Source organism: Ovis aries, chromosome 11 (genome assembly GCF_016772045.2).
Source record: "Ovis aries strain OAR_USU_Benz2616 breed Rambouillet chromosome 11, ARS-UI_Ramb_v3.0, whole genome shotgun sequence".
In the NCBI taxonomy this organism is placed as follows: domain Eukaryota; kingdom Metazoa; phylum Chordata; class Mammalia; order Artiodactyla; family Bovidae; genus Ovis; species Ovis aries.
The window spans coordinates 46,069,859-46,089,774 of record NC_056064.1 but is presented as its reverse complement, the minus strand read 5'-3'; the positions used below and the strand labels follow the sequence as shown (position 1 = coordinate 46,089,774).

The 19,916-nt window shown below is 46.0% G+C and overlaps 1 protein-coding gene and 1 non-coding gene across 5 annotated transcripts in view; both read right to left on the bottom strand.

Annotated features, from left to right (window-relative positions):
• ITGB3 (integrin subunit beta 3) overlaps positions 1–19,916 on the bottom strand; it is a 65,072-nt gene that overhangs the window by 27,659 nt on the left and 17,497 nt on the right. For all 4 annotated transcript variants that reach the window (XR_006061243.2, XM_060395753.1, XM_012186282.5 and 1 more), the window contains 5 exons: positions 18,747–18,832; positions 5,783–5,978; positions 4,122–4,374; positions 2,000–2,162; positions 1,205–1,366 (listed from right to left, as the gene is read on the bottom strand). Coding sequence is in view for 3 of the 4 variants with exons in the window: in XM_060395753.1 (XP_060251736.1) it covers positions 1,205–1,366; positions 2,000–2,162; positions 4,122–4,374; positions 5,783–5,978; positions 18,747–18,832 (860 nt within the window). In the remaining variant the exon portion in view is untranslated. The remainder of the gene's footprint in view (positions 1–1,204; positions 1,367–1,999; positions 2,163–4,121; positions 4,375–5,782; positions 5,979–18,746; positions 18,833–19,916) is intronic.
• Positions 13,593–13,748, bottom strand: LOC114117082 (U1 spliceosomal RNA). Its single transcript, XR_003590873.1, has one exon. It is a non-coding gene; the product is annotated as a U1 spliceosomal RNA (small nuclear RNA).

Sequence of the window (19,916 nt, the reverse complement as noted above, 5' to 3'; positions counted from 1 at the left end):
GGGAGCTCATGAGATCATGAAACTCAGGTTCCTACCCTTACACAGGTGTACATTTAAGCCACCTAGATGGAGTAATTGCTATATTGTCTTTAAGAAATGAAGAGTTCCCATCTCCCCCTATATACTCAGAGTATCAGTATTCTGCAGGTCTGTACATTTTCTTTATGGTTTACTGCAATTTCTCTTATTTCCATGTAAAATCCTTTCCTTTGTTTTACCTACTGTGGACATAGAAAACAAATTCTAAGAAGTCTTCTCAAACAGAGTAGTGGTTACCAGAGGGGAAGGGGTGGAGGAGGATGAAATGGATAAAGAGGATCAACTGTATGGTGACAGATGGAAACTAAATTTGGGGTGGTGAGCATGGTGAAGTGTATGCAGAAGTAGAAAGATACTGATGTACGTCATGAAACATATCATGTTATAAACCAATGTTACCTCAAAAAAAATAATAGCTTTTAAAAAAGTCTTCTTGGGACTTCCCTGATGGCTCAGTGGCTAAGACTCCAGGCTCTCCATGCAGGGGCCCTGGGTTCAATCCCTGGTCAGGGAACTAAGATCCCACATGCTGCAACTGAGAGTTCATATGCCACAATGAAAATCAAAGATCTAAGTGCTGCAACTGAGACCCAATGCAGCCAAATAAATAAATAAAATATCTTTTAGGGTTTTCCATATTAAAAAATAATAATAAAATTTTTTTAGTTTTTAACTTTAAAAAGTCTTCTCATGTATCAGCTAAACCATCCTTTAGCCCTTGTATTCCAGCTAAATGACTCTAAGCCCTTTATCCTTTCCTTACAGGACTGGCTCGCCGTGGTTGGCCAGTCTTTGTCTCTTTTTCCTCTGTCTTCTTCCAATAACCACAGAAAGCATGATGCTTCAAGAAGGGGCTAATCTGTACACAGTGACAGGATGGCCCTGCTTTCCAGCTGAACATGTAAAAGTCCTCTGGGTCCATTCTGGATGCCATGAGGCTGCAGCTGGTGCTAGAGGCAGTGGAGGTAGCAGTAACACTGACCCCAGCCAGGACCATCTCTAATGGTTGTGCAGGTTGTACCCTGGATGAAGACAGGCTGCAAAGAGCCCTGTATCTTCCCCAGAGGAAGGCCTGTCATTTTCATACTCACACAAAGACTCTGCCTGAGTTAGGGCAGTCCTGGCCACAGTGAATAGGAACCATAAGTGGAAAAAAGAATCTCACCATGGTAGTGGAGGCAGAATAATGGTTGTCATTGCCCACATGACACTGCCCATCATTGGGCTGGACGATGCCTGCCAGCCTTCCATCCAGCGCTATATGGGTCTTGGCATCAGTGGTAAACACCAGCAAGTGGGAGGCATCATTCCTCCAGCCAATCTTCTCCTGTTTTTAAAAAAAAAAAAAGGTAAAAGACAGCAACTTTAGCTATGTCACTGGTACAACACAAAGACCCAAGGAGTTCCCAATCTGAAGGGCTAGACATGGGCTGGAGAATGGCCTCAGTCCCAGTCCTTGGAACACAAGCTGGAGCTATCCAACTCAGCAGTTTCTGTTCTCTTAGAAAAATAGTCTCAGAGCTCACTAGCTCAAGGAGCTGAAAGACACCTACTTCATCTCCAAATAGAACTTCTTCAATGAGAATCACACGGCCCATCCAAAAACCCACCTGCATCTACAGAGCTGGGCTGGGCTAGAAGAAATCTTGCCTGGACATCTGCCCAATTTGCTGAGATTAAGTGAACCCAGCCTGGACTCAGATACACTTCCAGAGAAGGTGGGGAGATGCTCTCCCCAGTAAGCATGTGGGTCCCCTAAGGTTCAAAAAAATATCAGCTCTGGCCAGGGAGCAAATACAAGCAGAGGTTGTTTATCAGCAGCAACATGTTGCTCATACTGTACAAAGCTCTGCTTAGTTCCTATCTTGTATTTCACCCAGAAATCCCCACCGTTGAACCACTTCCTCCCCATTTTGGTCTGCACCAACCACACCTGGCACTCCACACCCTCCAAACTCACATCACAGACGGTAGCCTGCATGATGGCATCAAAACCACCCTCTGGGGCATCTCGGTTCCGTGACACACTCTGCTTCTTCACCTCCTCATTGAAACGGGTCACCTGGTCAGTTAGCGTCAGCACATGTTTGTAGCCAAACATGGGCAAACAGGTAGCCTTCATACTAGGGAGGGAAGGAGATGATTTAAACAGACATCTGACATAAAAGATGGCAGGGAGGGGGACTTCCCTGGCAGTCCAGTGCTTCCAATACAATGGAATGCAGGTTCGATCCCTGGTCAGAGAACTAAGGGATCCCACATGCCATGCAGTGTAGCCAGGGATAAGGGTGGAGAAAAGACTACTTGGGGAATGGGAGGGAAAAGTGGGAGAGAGATGTGGAAAGTGGTATACCCAGTCCAGTTCTATGAAGCTAGAATTATCCAGAGAGTTTAGACTCTCAACCCTTCAAATTACCTAGGCATCACGTTGAGCTAACCTCCACCTAGCTCAGAGGAGAAGAGGGTAAACTGTGGAACTAGACTCCCTTGATTCAAATCCCAGTTCCTTGACTTACTAGTCATGGAACCCTAGGCAAGCTTCTCTATTCCTAACCTATAAAACAAATGGGGACATGATAGCTAGTAAGGGTTGTTGTGAAGCCTTGTTGTTCAGTCGCTCAGTTGTGTCCAACTCTTTGCAACCCCATGGACTGCAGCACACCAGGCTTCCCTGCCCACCACCAACTCCCAGAGCTTGCTCAAACTCATATCCATTGAGTCAGTGATGCCATCCAACCATCAAATCCCCTGTTGTCCCCTTCTCCTCCTGCCTTCAATCTTTCCCAGCATCACGGTCTTTTCCTATGAGTCAGCTCTTTGTATCAGGTAGCCAAAGTATTGGAGCTTCAGCATCAGTCCTTCCAATGAATATTCAGGACTGATTTCCTTTAGGATTGACAGGTTTGATCTCCTTGCTGTCCAAAGGACTCTCAAGTCTTCTCCAACACCACAGTTTGAAAGCATCAATTCTTCAGCACTCAGCCTTCTTTATGGACCAACTCACATCCATACATGACTACTGGAAAAACCATAGCTTTGATTATACAGATTTTTTTGACTCTACGGACCTTTGTTGGCAAAGTAATGTCTTTGCTTTTTAATACACTGTCTAGGTTTGTCATAGCTTTTCTTCCAAGGAGCATGCATCTTTTAGCTGTAAGGTTTAAGTGAGTTAACATGGGGAAGGTTCTCAGATCAGAGTGAGGCTTTGGTTGCTATTGCTAATAGCTTATACTCAACACTTCTCTAAAGTAACATTAACATAATAAGCAAAAGTTCATCAATAACTTTATGTCTCTGAGCTATCAATAAATTAATAGATCTGTGTCAAACAGGACATAGTTGTTTTGGTTTTTTTTTTTTTCTGTCCCCACTCCATTGGTTTATTTCTTTAACTCACGGTTGACATCCTTACTGGGTAAACTTACAACCCACATAACTCTCAAATCTAAAAAGTAAAGCCGTACCCTGACAGACTTGATAACCATTATTTTAAATTATAATTCATGAATTTGCATAGTCTCTCCACCAATTAAATAAATAAACCATTCAGTTTTAAGCCAAAGTCTCAAAGTAGGGACACATCCATTTATGCTAGATGGTTCAATAAATATCATTTCCACCCTTTTATATTCCTCTAGGACTTAATTCCTTGCATTTTAACTCTGTAGGACCCATCTTCTAGATAAGGAGGACAATAACAATGGAATCAATCATTCTGAAATCATAACTCCTCTATTTACTTATCCATAAAGTTCTCTCTCTACGTTTGGTCTCATTTCTCTTTTATTCTCTCTTGTCTACTATTTATTTGTGACCTAGACCGGGAAGCTAATGAATTTCCTTTCTAGGTCTCCAAATAGCCTTGTTTATTATTAACAATTTTGGTTGATTATTAACTATTAACACAGTCAGTGGGTCAGCCCACTTGCCAGACAGGGAGACCTTGGTAAAGAGGAGAAACAATGTGGCCAGAAGGCAGCCAACAAAGCCAACCTGGAGGTAGAAATAAGAAGCAGGACTTGGGCACATGTGGGGCAATGGGAAGAGATGCTACCCTGGCTTCTACAGGGGAGACTTACTCATAGCAAGGGTTTCTGATAGCCTCTGGTGGAGAAATATACATGTATGGTGACACGGGCTTGTCCACAAAGGCCCCGAAGCCAATCCGCAGGTTACTGGTGAGCTTCCGCATCTGGGAGGCCAGCTTGGTACCCAGGTTCTGGATGTTCCGCAGGTCATCCTTCATGGAGTAAGACAAGTCCATTAAGTAGTAGATGTCCACAGGGTAATCTTCCACCTGCCGAACTTGGACGGAGAAAATCTTCGAATCATCTGTAAGGCAGAAGGACATTAAGTTTTCTCCTCTTCTTCCTCTAAGACTTAAGCAGATTTGGACATATTTGCTGGGCTGTGCTGTGCTCAGTTGCTCAGTTGTGTCCGACTCTTTGCCACCCTGTGGACTGTAAACTGCCAGGATCCTCTACCCATGGGATTCTCCAGGCAAGAATACTGGAGTGGGTTGCCATGTCCTCCTCCAGGGGATCTTCCCAACCCAGAAATCAAACCCAGGTCTCCCACAGGCAGATTCTTTACCATCTAAGCCACCAGGGAAGCCTATGAATACTGGAGTGGGTAGCCTATCCCTTCTCCAGGGGATCTTCCTGACCCAGGAATGGAACCAGAGTCTCCTGCATTGCAGGTGGATTCCTTACTAGCTGAGCTATCAGGGAAGCCTTTGGACATATTTAGGATGAAGCAAATTTTTGTTTTGTTTTGTGTTTTGCTGTGCCATGTGGCTTATGGGATCTTAGTTCCCTGACCAGGGACTGAACCCAGGCCACCACAGTAAAAGTGACAAGTCCTAACCACTGGACCACCAGGGAATTCCCTGAAGTAACTTCTTGAGCAAACCGAACTTGAAAGCCCTCGTTCCTCTTTCCCCTTGCAATTCTATTACTCTTTCAGTCTCTTAACTCTCCTATTTTTAACCTCTTCTTTTCCATTCTAAAAGTCTTCACTGTCTCTAAATCCCCATCTGTCTAATCCCTGGGTCCCAAGGGTTTACTACCCAGGATCACAGAAGTGTTGGCAGTTACTACATTCCGAACTCTGTAAAGGGAGGAACTGTGTTCCACTCTTCTCTGAATCGCAAGGTACCCAACACATGCCTTGCACATAAAATGCTCTTTCTTAAATTCTTGATTTAATTGGAAAGTCAGTATCAGTGCTTTGAAAAGCCTGTCTCTTAGCCTAATCCTTACCCCCTCTGAAGGTCTCCCGCCCCTATTTTCTCTGTCCCTATACATGGCCTTGCCTCAATCTCACATGGAAAAGGGTCTTATAAACTGCTTCCTCATCTTATATATCATTTGAGCCCCAAGAGAAAGCTATGTACTCGGTAAAGCAGACATTGAGGAAAACAAGAAACAGACATTTTTATGGCAATCCACTCCAGTACTCTTGCCTGGAAAATCCCATGGACGCAGAAGCCTGGTGGGCTACATGGGGTCACAAAGAGTGGGATGCGACCTAGCGACTAAGCATCACAATGTCAGCAGGGTTAAATAACTTTCCCAAGGTCAAATAGCTAATCTATGGAAGAGTGAAGATTCAAACTCCGATCTTCGGACTCCAGGTCCCCAAGCCTTCCATTTGCTTCCATTCTCCTGCTCATACCTCCCCCCACATCCTTCTCTTCCCACCACAATTTCCTCATGAGCCACATCCACCGGCTTCCTACCTGGCCGTAGGCGGAGGGCAATCCTCTGGGGACTGACTTGGGTAATCTGGGAGCTGTCTCCAGTGCCCTTGTCACTGAGGGGCCTGGCCTCCAGGATTCTGGCCTCACTGATCGGGAACTCGATGGACTCTGGGGCGCAGTTATCCTTCAGCAGGTTCTCCTTCAGGTTACAGCGGGGCGAGCCTGGAGGCAGCGCCTGTAAGACAGAGGTCCAGAGGCAAGTCCTGTGATCAGACCAATGGTGGCTCTCTGCTTCCTGCAGCCTCTGCCACCTCCCGACCGCCTAGAGCTTACCCAGCACTTTGGAGCTAAACCAACATCAGTGAACACGTGTGGTCCTTCCTAAGACAGTACCTAGGCCTGTTGTACAGAATGGGGAAATTGAGGCATCAGAAAGGTTAGGTGAGTGTCTGTTCTTGGATTGGCAGGTAAGAAGAGGGACAGTACAATAAGATGCCTATTGGGCAGTTTTTCAAACTGTAAAATGCAATCTACCTGTGGGTTGGAAAAATCAACATAGTAGGTTTCAACTACCTACTAATTAAGTAAAATACAACATAATAGAATGTCTTCCCAGGTGGCTCAGTGGTAAAGAATCTTCCTGCAATACAGGAGTTTGATCACTGGGTCAGGAAGATCTCCTGGAGAATGAAACAGTGACCCACTCCAGCATTCTTGCTGGGAAATCCCATGGATAGAGGAGCCTGGTGGGCTACAGTCCATTGTGTCCCAAAAGAGTCAGAAACAACTTAGCAACTAAACAACAACATAACAGAATAGAAAGTATCAAAGTATATAAGTAGTAAAAGTAAATATTATTTTGTGAAAGGTTTACATATTGGGAAGTGGGGTATAAATTGTATAATAAATATGGTATACATATACTGTGGAATATTACTCAGACATAAAAAGAAACAAAATTGGGTCATTTGTAGGGATATGGATGGACCTAGAGCCTGTCATACAGAGTGAAGTAAGAGAAAAACAAATATATATCAATGCATATATGTAGAATCTAGAAAGATGGTACAGATGAACCAATTTCCAGGGCAGGAATAGAGATGCAAAATAGAGAACAGACACGCTGACACAGTTGGGGGAGCAGAGGGTGGGACAAACTGGGAGAGCAGGATGGACATACACACTACCATGTGTCAAACAGATAGCAAGTAGGAGGCCATAAAGCACAGGAAGCTCAACTCAGCGCTCTGCAACGAGGGGTGGGTGGGAGGGAGGCAAGAGCGAAGGGATATATGTATATATAGAACTGATTCCCTTCGTTGTACAGCAAAAACTAACACAACATTGTAAAGCAATTATACTCCAATAAAAAAGAAAGAGAGGAAGACGATGTACTTTCTGTGAGTCAGGGTCCAAACAGTTTGGAAGCCACTGTGTTAAGACACTGCTGGGGTGTGAGACCCATGAGAGCAGGGATTATGTGTATCTCTTTTCCCCTCTATTCCCAGCACCCAATCTGAGGCTGGCCACCAAGGTGATAGGGGAGGATACAGGGAGAGAACAGAGAGTAAGTAGGAGCTAAGAGCACAGATGGGCTGAGATCACAGCTCAGCATTGCCTCTTACTAGCTAGTTACCAGGGCAAGTGACCTAAACTCTCCAGGCCTTGCTTCGTCATATTCACAAGGATGTTCCACAGGACAACAGTATAAGGCAGTACCTGTAAAACACAGGGTATGGTGCCTGCCATAGGGTAAGTGCGCGATAAATGTTAGCTATTATTGTAAGACGTTCTATTAATAGTTCCTGGATAAATTAATTATGAATAAACTTCACAAGCTTGGGCAAATCCCACGATGTCAGGCCACTAACCCAAGCCTGTTTTATCACTTTCAGCTTCCTCCCTCATGCTGGCCAAAGGGCAGGCTGAGCACCCTTCCAAACACCCTGGAATGCGTCCCACCACCCTCTGGAACTCTGTGTGTGTTTCCACCCAAGCACTGAACAGGGGGACACGCTGTGTCAGAAAAGACACTAGAAATCAGTAAACGGGTTCAATCCTAAGTCTGCCACTGACCAGCCATGTGACCTCAGACAGTCATTTCACTCCACTGAGTCTCAGTTTCCTCTCCCATTCACCCTTGTCAGAGGGCTTAGATGACATGATGCTTTCAGCCTCTTCCTCCTCTGACATTCAGCAAACCTAGCCAGCACTCTGTGGACACAAGCCCACTAAGGCTTCTTGCCAGCCTTGTGGGGGGACTGCCTGGAAAGCTAGAAGACCTCTCCTGAGACCTATTTCACAACATCTAGGCCTTCAGTCCAACAATCCCCCGCACCCCCAGCCACCCCCTCTCACAACCACTTTCAGAAGGCAGCTGAATACCCCTACCGACATCCCAGAACAATGCATGTTAACATTTACGGAGTACGTACTGCATGTCATTAACCTCTTAAAATGAGTGAAACCTGATCTCTTTCACACGGGACCAAGACACCACCAAGCTCACCCTCAGCCTCCACCTCTAGGGCTGAGGCCCTTGTCCCGAGGCTGTCCGGGGCTGGGTGCACACTCGTGAGTGGAGGGACGTCCTCTGAGCCAGACCGTGGCCTCGGCAGAAGAAACACTGGCCTTGCTTCTCAACGGTCTTCATTGTGCATTTTAAAGTGACAACCACACAACACAGACTCTTTGACCTGTAACTTTCCTGGTGGCGCAGACAGTAAAGAATCTGCTAGCAGTGAGGGAGACCTGGGTTCGATCCCAGGGTCAGGAAGATCCCCTGGAGAAGGAAATGGCGACCCACACCAGTATTCTTGCCTGGAGAATCCCATGGACAGCCAGGCTACAGTCCATGGGGTCGCAAAGAGCTGGACATGACTAAGAAACTAACACACGCACACACACACTGCATGTCAGGCACTGTAAGAAGCACTGTACGTGGAATATTGTAGTCCTTCTGATTACACTTCTATAATGCTGGAACTATTGCTTTCTTACAAATTACAAACCTGAGGCTTGGAGGTTTCACAAATGAGGAACCCAATCTTAATGAGTAAGAAACCAAAGGTTTGGAGAAAATAGGTAATTTTCCCAGAGTTGCAGAGCTCAGAAGGGGCAGAGGTGAGATGCTGACTAGATGGCCTGACTGTGATTAACCTGATAAAATGGTAAGTTGTATTACACTCCATGTAGAGTGGGAATCAAGGCAGAGAATCAGGACTGTGGAAGAGAGTGTCCTGGAAAGAGCCACACTTGAGAATGCTGCGAGTAGGGAACAGAATGCTAGATGGGGATACGGGAGGTGTGGGATGGATAGGTAACGTCCTGTCTTCCCAGCCCCTCAGGGGACTGGAAGCCCTGTTTCCAGGAGAGAGACTGAACCACAAGGAGACATCCATATTCAGAAAATCCTGAATCTGTTGCCTAAAACCTCTCCTGATGCTTGAAGCCCTTCTCCCTCTCCTGCCTGAGGAGGCCTTACAAATAGCTATGAAAAGAAGAGAAGTGAAAAGCAAAGGAGAAAAGGAAAGTTATACCCATTTGAATGCAGAGTTCCAAAGAATAGCAAGGAGAGATAAGAAAACCTTCCTCAGTGATCAACGCAAAGAAATAGAGGAAAACAAAGGAATGGGAAAGACTAGAGATCACTTCAAGAAAATTAGAGATACCAAGGGAACATTTCATGCAAAGATGGGCTCGATAAAGGACAGAAGCAGTATGGACCTAACAGAAGCAGAAGATATTAAGTAGAGGTGGCAAGAATACACAGAAGAACTGTACAAAAAAGATCTTCATGACACAGACAATCATGATGACGTGATCGCTCACCTAGAGCCAGACATCCTGGAATGTGAAGTCAAGTGGGCCTTAGGAAGCATCACTACAAACAAAGCTAGTAGAGGTGATGGAATTCCAGTAGAGCTATTTCAAATCCTGAAAGATGATGCTGTGAAAGTGCTGCACTCAGTATGCCAGCAAATTTGGAAAACTCAGCAGTGACCACAGGACTGGAAATGGTCCGTTTTCATTCCAATCCCAAAGAAAGGCAATGCCAAAGAATGCTCAAACTACCGCACAATTGCACTCATCTCACATGCTAGTGAAGTAATGCTCAAAATTCTCCAAGCCAGGCTTCAGCAATACGAGAACCGTGAACTCCCTGATGTTCAAGCTGGTTTTAGAAGAGGCAGAGGAACCAGAGGTCAAATTGCCAACATCTTCTGGACCATCGAAAAAGCAAGAGAGTTCCAGAAAAACATCTATTTCTGCTTTATTGACTATGCCAAAGCCTTTGACTATGTGGATCATAACAAACTGTGGAAAATTCTGAAAAGATGGGAATACCAGACCACCTGACCTGCCTCTTGAGAAACCTGTATGCAGGTCAGGAAGCGACAGGTAGAACTGGACATGGAACAACAGACTGGTTCCAAATAGGAAAAGGAGTACGTCAAGGCTGTATATTGTCACACTGCTTATTTAACTTATATGCAGAGTACATCATGAGAAATGCTGGGCTGGAGGAAGCACAAGCTGGAATCAACATTGCTGGGAGAAATATCAATAACCTCAGATATGCAGATGACACCACCCTTTGGAGAAGGAAATGGCAAACCCACTCCAGTATTCTTGCCTGGAGAATCCCATGGACAGAGGAGCCTGGAGGGCTACAGTCCACGGGGTCGCAAAGAGTTGGACATGACTGAGCAACTTCACTTTCACTTATGGCAGAAAGTGAAGAAGAACTAAACTACCTCTTGATGAAAGTGAAAGAGGAGAGTGAAAAAGTTGGCTTAAAGCTCAACATTCAGAAAACGAAGATCATGGCATGGTCCCATCATTTCATGGCAAAGAGATGGGAAACAGTGGAAACAGCGGCTAACTTTATTTGGGGGGGGGCTCCAAAATCACTGCAGCTGGTGACTGCAGCCATGAAATTGAAAGACTCTTACTCCTTGGAAGGAAAGTTATGACCAACCTAGACAGCATATTAAAAAACAGAGACATTAGTTTGTCAACAAAGGTCCATCTAGTCAAGGCTATGGTTTTTCCAGTAGTCATGTATGGATGTGAGAGTTGGACTATAAAGAAAGCTAAGCACTGAAGAATTGATGCTTTTGAACTGTGGTGTTGGAGAAGACTCTTGAGAGTCCCTTGGACTGCAAGGAGATCCAACCAGTCCATCCTAAAGGAGATCAGTCCTGGGTGTTCATTGGAAGGACTGATGTTGAAGTTGAAACTCCAATACTTTGGCCACCTGATACAGAGAGCTGACTCATTTGAAAAGACCCGGATGCTGGGAAAGATTGAGGGCAGGAGGAGAAGGGGACGACAGAGGATGAGATGGTTAGATGGCTTCACCAACTCGATGGACATGAGTCTGAGTGAACTCCAGGAGTTGGTGATGGACAGGGAGGCCTGGTATGCTGTGGTTCATGGGGTCACAAAGAGCTGGACATGACTGAGCGACTGAACTGAACTGAACTCTCCTGCCCAGCCCTCCTCTAATAGGCAGAAGGGCTTCCCCGCATGGATGGGACCATGAACAACACCAACAGTCCTACAGACTGAATTTCTGCATCCCCCCAGAATTCATACACTAAACCCTTACCGCCAACGTGATGGTATTAGGAGGTGGGGTCTTGGGAGGTGATAGATCATGAGGGGGAGCCCTCATGAAAGGTATTGTACCCATATAAAAGAGGCCCCAGAATGCTCCCTGGAGGACTTCCCAGGCGGTCCAGTGGTTAAGACTCCACCTTCCAAAGCAGGGGGTGCAGGTTTGATCCCTGTTCAGGAAACTAAGATCCCACATGCTGAGAGGAATGGCCAAAAATTGAAGGAAAAAAAAAAATAGAGTTCCCTGTCCCCTTTTGCCATTTGAGGACATAGTGAGGAGATGCTGAATTTGCTGATACCCCAGTCTTAGACTTTCTAGCCTCCAGAAGAGTCAGAAATAAATGTTCATTGTTAAGCCACTGTGGCTATGGCACTTTTGTTACAGCAGCCTGAACAGACTAAGACAAATGGCACAAGCACCAACCTGGCCCGGGCAAAACACGGAAAGAGCTTCCTTCTTACTCTCTCAGTTTCTCAGGTAAGAGGTAGAGAAACGGCATCAGCAACGGGAAACAGCACACGAGACTTAACCTTCCTGGTTCAGAAGATCCTAAGAGGACATCACAGCTCCTCCAAGTCTCAGAGAGATGAAAATCCTGCCCCACTCCCCTAGCTCAGCCCGGGGCAGAACGGCAGAGAGGAGAACTCATGAGCATTTAGCGTCTTTGTGTTCTAATTCTTCCTGCTCCTGCCTGTCTCTCCCAATCCTTCTCTCTCAGGAAGCAGTCTCTTTCTTGCTCACAAAACTCCCTACAGTACTTCTGATTCCAGCTGCCCACAAAGCCCCAGGCAGAAAACCTTCCAAAAAAGGCAATGACTGGATGGACCAAGATGCCCTGTTGCTGATCCTTTCCAGGAGTAAGACAGATGCTGAAAGAGAGAGGGGGAAGGGAGAGCCCAGGAAACAATGAGAACAGCAAGGCTGTCGGGTATCTTCAAGCTGCATCGTCGTAAAGGGAGAGAATGTTTTGGAGGGGGTTTCCTGACCCCCATTTTCTAACAAGGCAGTGTTTAGTAGAAGAAAGTTTGAAGTACTAAGCCTTGCTGACAGTGCTTATGGTTTGTTATGAATTTTCCTTAGAAATCTAAACACTAAGAAACAAAAACTCTCCTCCCCTCCCTCCGTGGTCGCTTACATCAGAGGTCAGGAACCTAACAGGGCTGCTCCTTGGCCACCCTCTCCCTGAGAGCTTGCTATCCCAGAAGCACACCAAGGCAGTGACCTCAACACACTTGGGCTCCATTCCCTGTCCTAATAACCCAGGCTGAGCAGATAGAAGGAATGCATGCAGGTGACTCAGAGAGAAAGCTGGAAGGAGGCGGAGAGGAGTGGTCAAGTTCCAGTGCCTAGGGAAACCAGATGTTACACAAAAAGGGCAAAAATAACCCAGACCCAGGGAAAGGGTTGGAGCACAGAGGTGGGAGGCTCCAGCCCACGTTCTGTATGAGCTGAATTCCCACCCTCTCCTGGGAGAATGACACACGCTGTTAGTCCCGTTCTCCGTTAATCCCATTTTAGAAACTGGGGAAGCACAGTGCGAATAGTCATTATTCTACTTATTTCACAGGGCTGGTCAGGGGATAAAATAAAACTGTGAACAGGAAATGCTTTCAAGATGTAAAAATCTCAATCTAAGTCCTATATACTCAAGACCTTTTGATCTGATATAAACAAGGGCTTTCCAGGTGGTACTAGTGGTAAAGAACCGGCCTGCCAGCGCAGGAGATGGGAGAGACTTGGGTTCAATCCATAGGTCAGGAAGATCCCCTAGAGGAGGGCATGGCAACCCACTTCAGTATTCTTGCCTGGAGGATCCCTTGGACTGAAGAGCCTAGCAGGCTACAGTCCATAGGGTTGCACAGTTCAGTTCAGTCACTCAGTCATGTCCGACTCTTTGTACCCCATGGACTGCAGCACACTTGGCTTCCCTGTCCATCACCAACTCCCGGAGCTTGCTCAAACTCATGACCGTCGAGCTGGTGATACCATCCAACCATGTCATCCTCTGTTGTCCCCTTCTCTCCCTGCCTTCAGTCTTTCCCAGCATCGGGGTCTTTTCCAATAAATCAGTTCTTCCCATCAGGTGGCCAAAATGTTGGAGCTTCAGCTTCAGCATCAGTCCACAGAGCTGGGCACAACTAAAGCAACTTAACACAGAGAAACAATAAGTTCAAATAGGTAACTCTTTTCTACTGTTGCCATTTTAACTACTATTTTTTTTTCCTCCAGGGGAAAGCAGTCCCCCACTACCACAAATTATGCAATTGAGTTTCCCATATTTGGGGAAATCGCAGGGGTCAGCACATCCGGAGTGCAATGGATAAGCCTCGCCCTGGGAAAACCACCTTCGTGATCATGGTATCTCCCCTGCCAGGTAAGTATTAACTACTATTTTTTTTAAGATTTATTGCTTTGGCTGTGCGGGGTCAGAGTTGCAGCAAATGGGGTCTCCAAACTTCTTTGCAGCATGTGAGATCTATAGTTGCAGCATATGGGATCTAGTTTCCTGACCAAGGATCAAACCCGGGCCCCCTGCATTGGGAGCGTGTTATCTTAGCCACTAGACCACCAGGAAAATCCCCACTACTACTATTACTGTATGCTTTTTTCTTGGAGGGCAAGGAACAATGTATCATGTGACTTTTCCCTCTCCCAGAGAGCTAACTGCTGCTGCTGCTGCTGCTGCTGCTGCTAAGTCGCTTCAGTTGTCTACGACTCTGTGCGACCCCATAGACGGCAGCCCACCAGGCTCCCCCGTCCCTGGGCCATTTCCTTCTCCAATGCGTGAAAGTGAAAAGTCAAAGTGAAGTCATTCAGTGTGTCTGACTCTTAGCGACCCCGTGGACTGCAGCCTACCAGGCTCTCCTGTCCATGGGATTTTCCAGGCAAGAGTACTAGAGTGGGGTGCCATTGCCTTGTCTGAGAGAGCTAACAAATGCCTCCAAATAAATTAACAATAACTAACAATAATAAATTGTTCTCTTGATTGACATCTGATGAGGACAAGAAATTGAACACACAGAGAGAGGTGTGGAGAGAACAGAAAGAAGTGAAAAAGGAAAGCATTTTAGTTTATTGTTATTGATATTCAATAACAACCCATTCTAATGGAACAGGTTCAGGGTTCATCCTGGACATCCTTATATTTAACAAGCACCCAAGTTGATTCTTACCAGCAGGCAAGTTTGGAAGGTTCTAATTCCCTACATGATGCCACCGAGGCCAAGACGACAAGCTGAATCTCAGTGTGAGGCCAACTTCTCTGCTAGATTCATAGTCCAGAGACAGCATACCACCTCAACCCATATCAGCATCCAGCCCCTCAAAAACACACCCTATGCAGATGGGCCGAAAAGTCTGCACTCATCCACATTGGCTATGTTTTCCTAAGACCCAGCCAAGTGCTTGCTGTCCACACCCAGAGCTGCTGTCCGGCAGGACCAAGGAAAGCTCAGCCCAACCAGTTGTTTTTGCAGGCACTGCCAACTCTGCCTCTAACAGCCAAGGTAGGGGAAGCAGAAGCTAAAGGTTTTCCAGGGTCAATTATTCAACAAATCACAGGCAAAATGGCCCAGACGGTTCATTTTGGTTTTCAAAATCATCAGCCAAGACACTTTCAGCAGTTACACTTGGTCAGTGCAGGGGAAGCCCTCAGGGAAAAAAATAAAAATGGCAGTCATGTTCAAGTTACAGGCCAGGATTCCATTCTCGCTGGTTGATAAACGTTGCCCCATGCTGGCTTCCTCTGCTATCCCGCCTCCCCTCCTCCTTCCTCGAGAGATAGTTGTAGTCATTCACTAAGCCCTATGGCCTCCACACCACACCCCACCCCCAGCTTTCCCAGGATGCTGATGAAGGCCAAAAGGGTGCTTCACCAACTTCCTGTCTCCGCCTTCTGCTCCCTAGGTCCTGTCTCCATCTATTCAACCCGGAGCAATAAATCTGGCTTTGTCACTCAAAACAAACAAACAAACACTTTCCTGTTTAAATTCCATCCTCCCAGAAAATATCTTTTTGGACCATCTACCTCCTCTCATTAGATTTCTTTGGTCCCAGAAATACACCGCAAGAGGAACAGTGGTAAAGAATCCACCTGCCAATGCAGGAGACACAGCTTCGATCCCTGGGTGGGGAAGATCACCTGGAATAAGAAATGGCAACCCACTCCAGTAGCCTCGCCTGGAAAATCCCATGGACAGAGGAGCCTGGCGGGCTACAGTCCATAGGATCCCAAAGAATCAGACATGACTGGGCATGCACGCACTCACGCACACACACCCCTCTTCTCTTTGATTCCACACCCCCATCCCTAGGCTTGTCCTATGTTAAGCTTTGATCCTATCCTGTACCTTTCTTCCCCTCTTTCTTTCCTCCTCCCACCTCAGACTGGACAAAACTCACCATGGCCACCATTAAATATTCTACATTTTTCTCTAAAATCTGGTCACATGACCCAAGGGCTTTGTCTGGTAGGTGCTCAGCATATCTATTACCTGGTTTGTCCCTACGCCAATCAAGAGAGGTGACAGACATTCCAAGAATGGTTTTCTTTTCCCCCAGATTCCTCTGAACCAGTTTCTCCCTTTCGTCTTGCTTTGGGTTGCAAAGCGGGGAACACAGAGGGAGGAGCATCCTTTGAGCGATCCTAGGGCTTATCCCCTGACTACCCTTCTGCTCCAGCCAGCTAGACGCCCTCCAATCCAGCACCCTGCCCATCCGGCTCTCCCTTCTTCAAGGATTCAGACGCAGAATTCCAAGTTCCTTGTAAAAGAAGCTTAATACTATGATGATGATCATGGGAAGAAGGATATGGCAAACGAGAAGGGAGAGGCCACATCACACTTGAGGGGCCAGTTCAGCCCAGAGGGGTGGAGAACCCGCGGGGGTGGAGGGGAAGGACTCCCACAACGCCCCACCCCCAACTCCCGGCCTCAGGGAACGTTTCATTTGCTAAATGAAGTCAGTGTAGCCCAGATGTTGGGCAGCTGCCTCTGGAAGCCGTTCTCGTGCTGAACTGCACAGAGGCCAAGGCATTGTGTTGGGCGGGCCTCGGCCGGTCCCGGCCTCCCTCTCGTTGATAAACATGGCCTCGCAGCCCCCATTCCTCCTCCCCTCACCAGCCTGCCAGGGAGGTTGCCTTTTTAGGAAACTCAGCAGATGGGGGAGAGCAGCCGGACAAAGAGAACCAGGGCTCGGTTTAGAGCACTTCACAGGGCCACGGAGCGCGGGGACAGGCTGTCCTGACAGAGGGCACCTCAGGCGGCTGACACCCACCCAGGCCAGGAGTTCAGGTAACCACCTGCCGGGGACGAAGCCCATGACTCAGCCTCACACTCTGTAATCACTGGACCCTCTCCAGCCACACTCACGCCCAGCCTTGCCAGCTCCAAATTCCCATCCTAGCCACAAACACAACCATCCCCTCAGACACACTCATTCCCCAGGGCCCCAGACACAACAAATCCACTGCCTAGACAGAGCTAACCCTTTCCTGTCACCCTCCCGGCCTCATCAAATTGGCCCAGCTTCTTCTCTCATAAACACCTTCCCAAGAGAAGGAAGGAAGGAGAGAAAGAGAGAGGAGACGGTAAAGCCACGGGGCCCAATTGTCAGACAGGAAAGGGAGAGAAGAGGCCCTCTGACTAAACAACCCCACATGACACGCAAATGCAAGATCCGTCTGTCATTTGCCTTTTAAAAATTCTGGAATGTTCAGAAAAATAAACGACCCAATCAAAAAATGGGCCAAAGAACTAAATAGACATTTCTCCAAAGAAGACATACGGATGGCTAACAAACACATGAAAAGATGCTCAACATCACTCATTATTAGAGAAATGCAAATCAAAACCACAATGAGGTACCACTTCACACCAGTCAGAATGGCTGCGATCCAAAAATCTGCAAGCAATACATGCTGGAGAGGGTGTGGAGAAAAGGGAACCCTCCTACACTGTTGGTGGGAATGCAAACTAGTACAGCCACTATGGAGAACAGTGTGGAGATTCCTTAAAAAATTGCAAATAGAACTACCTTATGACCCAGCAATCCCACTTCTGGGCATACACACCGAGGAAACCAGAATTGAAAGAGACACATGTACCCCAATGTTCATTGCAGCACTGTTTATAATAGCCAGGACATGGAAACAACCTAGATGTCCATCAGCAGATGAATGGATAAGAAAGCTGTGGTACATATACACAATGGAGTATTACTCAGCCATTAAAAAGAATTCATTTGAATCAGTTCTGATGAGATGGATGAAACTGGAGCCGATTATACAGAGTGAAGTAAGCCAGAAAGAAAAACACCAATACAGTATACTAACACATATATATGGAATTTAGGAAGATGGCAATGACGACCCTGTATGCAAGACAGGGAAAGAGACACAGATGTGTATAACGGACTTTTGGACACAGAGGGAGAGGGAGAGGGTGGGATGATTTGGGAGAATGACATTCTAACATGTATACTATCATGTGAATTGAATCGCCAGTCTATGTCTGACGCAGGATGCAGCATGCTTGGGGCTGGTGCATGGGGATGACCCAGAAAGATGTTATGGGGAGGGAGGTGGGAGGGGGGTTCATGTTTGGGAATGCATGTAAGAATTAAAGATTTTAAAATTTAAAAAAAAAAAAACTAAAAAAAAAAAAAAAAAAAAAAAAAAGAGACAAATGAAATAAGGAAACAAATAGACTCACAGAGAATAAAGCAGGGCTTACCAAAGGGAAGAAGGAAGAGGGGAGGAGCAAACTGAAAACATGAGATCAAGGAATACTAACTACTATGTATAAAAATTTTTTAATTTAGCTACAAAGATAAATTGTACCACACAGGGAATATTTTATTATAACTTTAAGTGGAGTATAATGTTGTAAATAATTAAACCACTATGTTGTACACCTGAAACCACTATAATATTGTAAATCAACCATGCTTAAAAAAATAAAAAGTGCATTCAATTTAAAAAAAAAAAAAATAAAAAAAAAAAAAAATAAATAAAAATTCTGGAATGTTCATAAGCCAGCATCCACTCTGTACCTATAACCCCCTTGTGCCTCCCTTTTTGTGACCTGAGGCCCAGCCTCCCAGGGGTGTTGCACCCCAACAAAAACAAGCAAAGTGGTAAAAAGGCCACAGGGAAGGCCAAGAGGTCCAGCCTACTTGCCTAACACGCTCTGGATGGCATTCCCAGCAATAGCGCATGACAGCTCCCTTCAACATCCATCCATGGGAAGGCTTCTCCCTAGTGTTGCTCAGAAGGGACAAGGGTTTGTATACTTAGGAGGGAGGAGATAGACCCATGGGTCTGTTTCTACACAAAGGCAACTAAGTCTGGGAAAGAAATAAAGTCAGATATCTGCTCCTTACCTCATCTGAGCACCAGGCACACATGGGACTCACAGCCAGACATTGCTGGCAGGAGCTCACACCTCGTGTGGCACAGATGTTGGGCCCTGCAACAGAAAACAGAAGTTTTAGCATCCAATTTCGCTTGACACAGTAACTGGCCTGCCTTATCCTTGCCCAGCTTTCCCAAATGCCCAAGTTTACAGCTCTCAGATGCACACAAATACACCTTCACCAGCCCATAGGTGCTTACCCAACATAGACAGTTTGGGGAAAGAGAAGGAGAATGAGGAAAGTCAAGAGAAACTCATCACTGCTCTTAACTGATGAGGCCACGGGGACGGCAAGTGATGGAGCAAGTGTCAGATCATAACTGTTGGAAAGGCTTTCATTGGGACTTCCCTAGTGGTTAAGAATCTGCCTTCCAATGCAGGGGGTAATGGGTTTGATCCCTGGTAAGGGAACTAAGATCTCACATGCCACAGGGCAACTAAGCCTACACACCACAACTACTGAGCCCAAGCCCTCTAGAGCCTGCATACCACAGCTAGAGGGAAGCCAGCACACCGGTGAAATATCTCATGGTGCCACAGCTAAGACTGGATGCAGCTAAATAAATAAATATTAAAACACACACACACACTCAAAAACTAGATTTAATAAAGAAAGGCTTTAACAACTGATTTAACACTTACATTGTACAAATAAAAACCTGAGGTCCAGCGCCATGGTAATTACTTTAATGATGTATTCATACCCACTACACAGGGAATTCAGAGCCTGGATGAACTAATACTAACACACAGCCTAAATATGCGGGTAGTGCATGATAGCCATGGAGTGTCCAACTGGACCATGAGGGGAAAGCAAATCTTCTGAAATCTTCTCAAGCTTCCCAATACATATATCTTGGGATGCAAGCATAGAATGCTTTAGGGAGAACTAAAGAAATACTAGAAAAAGTTGACTGATATAAGCTGGAAGAACATGGAATTTTAGAGTTAGAAAGCCTGTATTTGAATTCTGAATGCTTTGCTAACTAGACATGTCATGACCTGCGTCAACCTGGTGAAACTCTACGAAGCTGATATTATCTGTCTCACAGGATTTGTGCAAGGAATTTAGTGAGGTAAAGAAGCATTGGGTACACTACAAAATGCCATTCAAAATGACACTGTAAATGTTAAATCT